Raw genomic sequence first — 3,238 nt, 5'->3', positions numbered from 1 at the left:
CCTCTGATTTAAAAAAATAAATAAATTTAAATAAATTATTTTATTATTTTTTTTAATAGAGGTCTGTATTCTGCCAACAGCTCCCCCCGTAACCACAACAGCATTTAACAAACCCCCCAGCAGCTTTTGGAAGCATGATTTTACAAGACACATCATGCAAAGCACTCTCAAGAAGTGTCGCTGTCCAGAGACCTCCATCCATCACCCTCCACCCGGTGTCACATTCAGCCAGGAACCCCGAAAGGGGCCCTTCAAGAGCAATACGTGTCCGTGTGAGTCCCCGCAGCGTTTGGTCCCCATGCTGCAAGGAAACTCCAGGTTTTTCACCATTTTGGTGTATAGAAGGGGTCAAGTTGCCGATGCAGTATTCCTATGTGAGTCTCACAAAAAAACCCCCCAACCTATACCAAATCTAGAATAAAAACCAAAATCTTAAATATGTAACCAGAATACGCTGTCCAATAGAAATTTCCAAGCAAATAGCACTTTATTATTCAAACTTGTCTATATAAAAACTTTATTAGCCAGAACTTTCTACAGAAGCTTTCACAAGGCTTAACAAGCCACCTTGTCAGTGAAGAACAGTTATTTTTACTTTGCACAGTAATTTTCTCCTGAGACCCAAGCTTTACAAGCAATCAGAGATGCTGCCAGTACTTCAAGTGTAACCATGTTTTGGGTTCGTTATCATAGAATTATAGAATGGTTTGGGTTGGAAGGGACCTTAGAGATCATCCAGTTCCAACCCCCCTGCCATCAGCAGGGACACCTTCCACTAGACCAGGTTGCCAAATTATCCTGCCAAATTATGTGTTTCCTTGATAAACTTACAGTAATAAATATGTTCCATGATTGGGAAGGGTGACAGAGAATACAGAGAGAAAAAGGAGAAAGAAAACTTATTAATATTCCGCACCAGTGCAGAGATAGGTGATACTTCCTCATACCATAAATCATTCCCAAAGTTCTGTGTAATCATTTAAAAATATCTCTCTTGCCACATCACTTCTCCTCACTCCAGAATAAAGCACCATCCTTAAACCTCATCATACACCCCTCCCTCTACATGACTCCCCAGACATTCAAGTCGACAGTGGAGTCTAGCAGGTTTTAGTTTAACAATTCAGAAACAGGTGAATTTTCAGGACACTGTTTTACCCATCAAAAGTCAGAAGCTCCTCAACTGCCATCAGTTACCAGGATTTTATGTTTTGTTTTTTTTTTTTTTGGGAGGGATGAAGGTTTTAATTGTAAGCTCCAAAAAAATTCTCAATTACTGAACTTATTTTCCTGCCACTAAGAGGAATTGTGTCATTTTCATCCTTTCCCTTCACAGTCCAATTTTCACTTGTGTCAGTTCTCCTGTGTGCCTCACCCAGAGCACCTCAGAGGCTGCTCCAAATGGCCTGGCCATTCTGAACCTTCTTCTCCTCCCCAGACACACCAAATTGCAATAAAGTTAATTTTAATTTATCATACAAGAATTATGAATGTCATTTATTAAATCCTCCCAGGAAGCGATCCAGCAGAGTTACTTTTTCACCAAATGTCAATTGTTGTCCTTCATCCATTGCTCAATCCATTGCATAATCTGATCCAAATTTCTCTCTAGGTCTTCTGGAGTGTTGCTGGGTAACTGGTGTACGATTTCCTTTCTATATGACAACATAGCTTCCTCATAAATGGTCTGAAAAATTTCACACTGAATGTTGTCTTGCAGCTTTTTCCCTTTGTAGCCCCTAGAGAACAAGAAAAATACCGAGTAACAGTGTTAGATATGCAGAGAACTATAAAGTGTATTCTACAGAGAATCAGTAATTTATACCCTAGAAAAATCCCACAACTGTGCTTTACCCCTTAGTTACCCCACTGACATACCTGCTTTCGAGTCTGTCATACAGAAACGAATTTTCTGTACGAAGCACAAATACGATATGAAACCACCGTTCGGGGAAAAAATCGCAGCCGTGATAATCGACAATAACTCCACCCTCACTCATTTTATCTTCTAGTTCATCAAGCACCTACAAAAGAAACAAAGATAGGCAAGCTTAAAAGCTGAAATCACAGAAAGCCAAAATACAGATAGGTTTCCAAGTTGGACTTACCCTGTCTTCATCCAAAATTGGACAATCATATTCCTCATCAAAACCTTCATACAGCTCTCCTGCAGCAAAAATAATTAGTGGAAGTCTGTGAAGTAACAGGAGTTACGGAAAATATCTAGATTGTTACGTTTATTTCAGAAGGATGCAAATAAAATAGAGTGTTCAGAGGAAGGAGCACTTTGTTTACAAACCATACAAGGATAGTTTATTTATTGCTTAACACAAAGTATGTTACTGTTACACACATGCTTTCTTAACTTATATGACAAAAAATATTTCTGTTAAAGCAAATTTATTGCCTTTTCATTTAATGGACAGTACAGGCACGACAACCACATAGTTACACAAAGCAAAAATATCTGAAGTACTCTGATTAACTTTTTTGTTGATATCACAGAATCACAGACTGGTTTGGGTTGGAAGGGACCTTAAAGCTCATCCAGTTCCAACCCCCCTGCCATCAGCAGGGACACCTTCCACTAGACCAGGTTGCTCAAAGCCTCATCCAGCCTGGCCTTGAACACTTCCAGGGAGAAGCATCCACAGCTTCTCTGGGCAGCCTGGGCCAGTGTCTGACCACCCTCACAGTGAAGAACTTCTTCCCAATATCTCATCTAAACCTCCCCTCTTTCAGCTTAAAGCCATTTCCCCTTGTTTTGTCATTAACTGCCCTTACGAAAAGTCCTTCCCCAGCTTTCTTGTAGGCCCCCAAAGATATGGCCTACCTTCTTTTGCCATGTCACCCACGTTAACATAGCTCATCTCAGCCCTTGATGCAAGTTCTTTTCCGAGCGTGGATTTCCCAACGCCTGGAGTACCTGAAGACAAAACCCCATACAAACCAGTAAGAGAACAGCATGCAAGACCTCTTCATATAACCTTCCAAGGAGTCAAAAAGGAAACTTTTGTCAGTCAATGTTGGCCAGTTTGTATAAGAAAAGTGGGGCAAAAAGCAGCATGACAAGGAAAACCAAATAAGAGCACAGTCTAGAGATTAAAAAAGAAAACTACGACGACAGCCCTGAGTTTGTGCAGATGTGTCATTCTAACCGGGACGCTGCAGAAGTAACACCTGCTTCATTTACAAGACACGAATAACACGGAGAAGCCCCAAGTTTTCAGACAGAGCA

General features: G+C 40.6%; 1 protein-coding gene across 1 annotated transcript; it reads right to left on the bottom strand.

Moving 5' to 3' along the window:
• Positions 1-1,549: 1,549 nt before the first annotated feature.
• AK6 (adenylate kinase 6) lies at positions 1,550-2,976 on the bottom strand (the record flags this gene model as incomplete). Its single annotated transcript, XM_010176528.2, has 4 exons — positions 1,550-1,739; positions 1,879-2,024; positions 2,109-2,167; positions 2,834-2,976. Coding segments are annotated over 4 exons (538 nt in total), but the record flags the coding sequence as incomplete, so codon positions are not given.
• Between the last annotated feature and the right edge of the window lie 262 nt (positions 2,977-3,238).

The sequence above is a fragment of the Antrostomus carolinensis genome, unplaced genomic scaffold (assembly GCF_000700745.2).
Source record: "Antrostomus carolinensis isolate BGI_N321 unplaced genomic scaffold, ASM70074v2 Scaffold53379, whole genome shotgun sequence".
NCBI classification, from domain to species: domain Eukaryota; kingdom Metazoa; phylum Chordata; class Aves; order Caprimulgiformes; family Caprimulgidae; genus Antrostomus; species Antrostomus carolinensis.
This window is presented reverse-complemented; position numbering and strand designations above follow the sequence as displayed.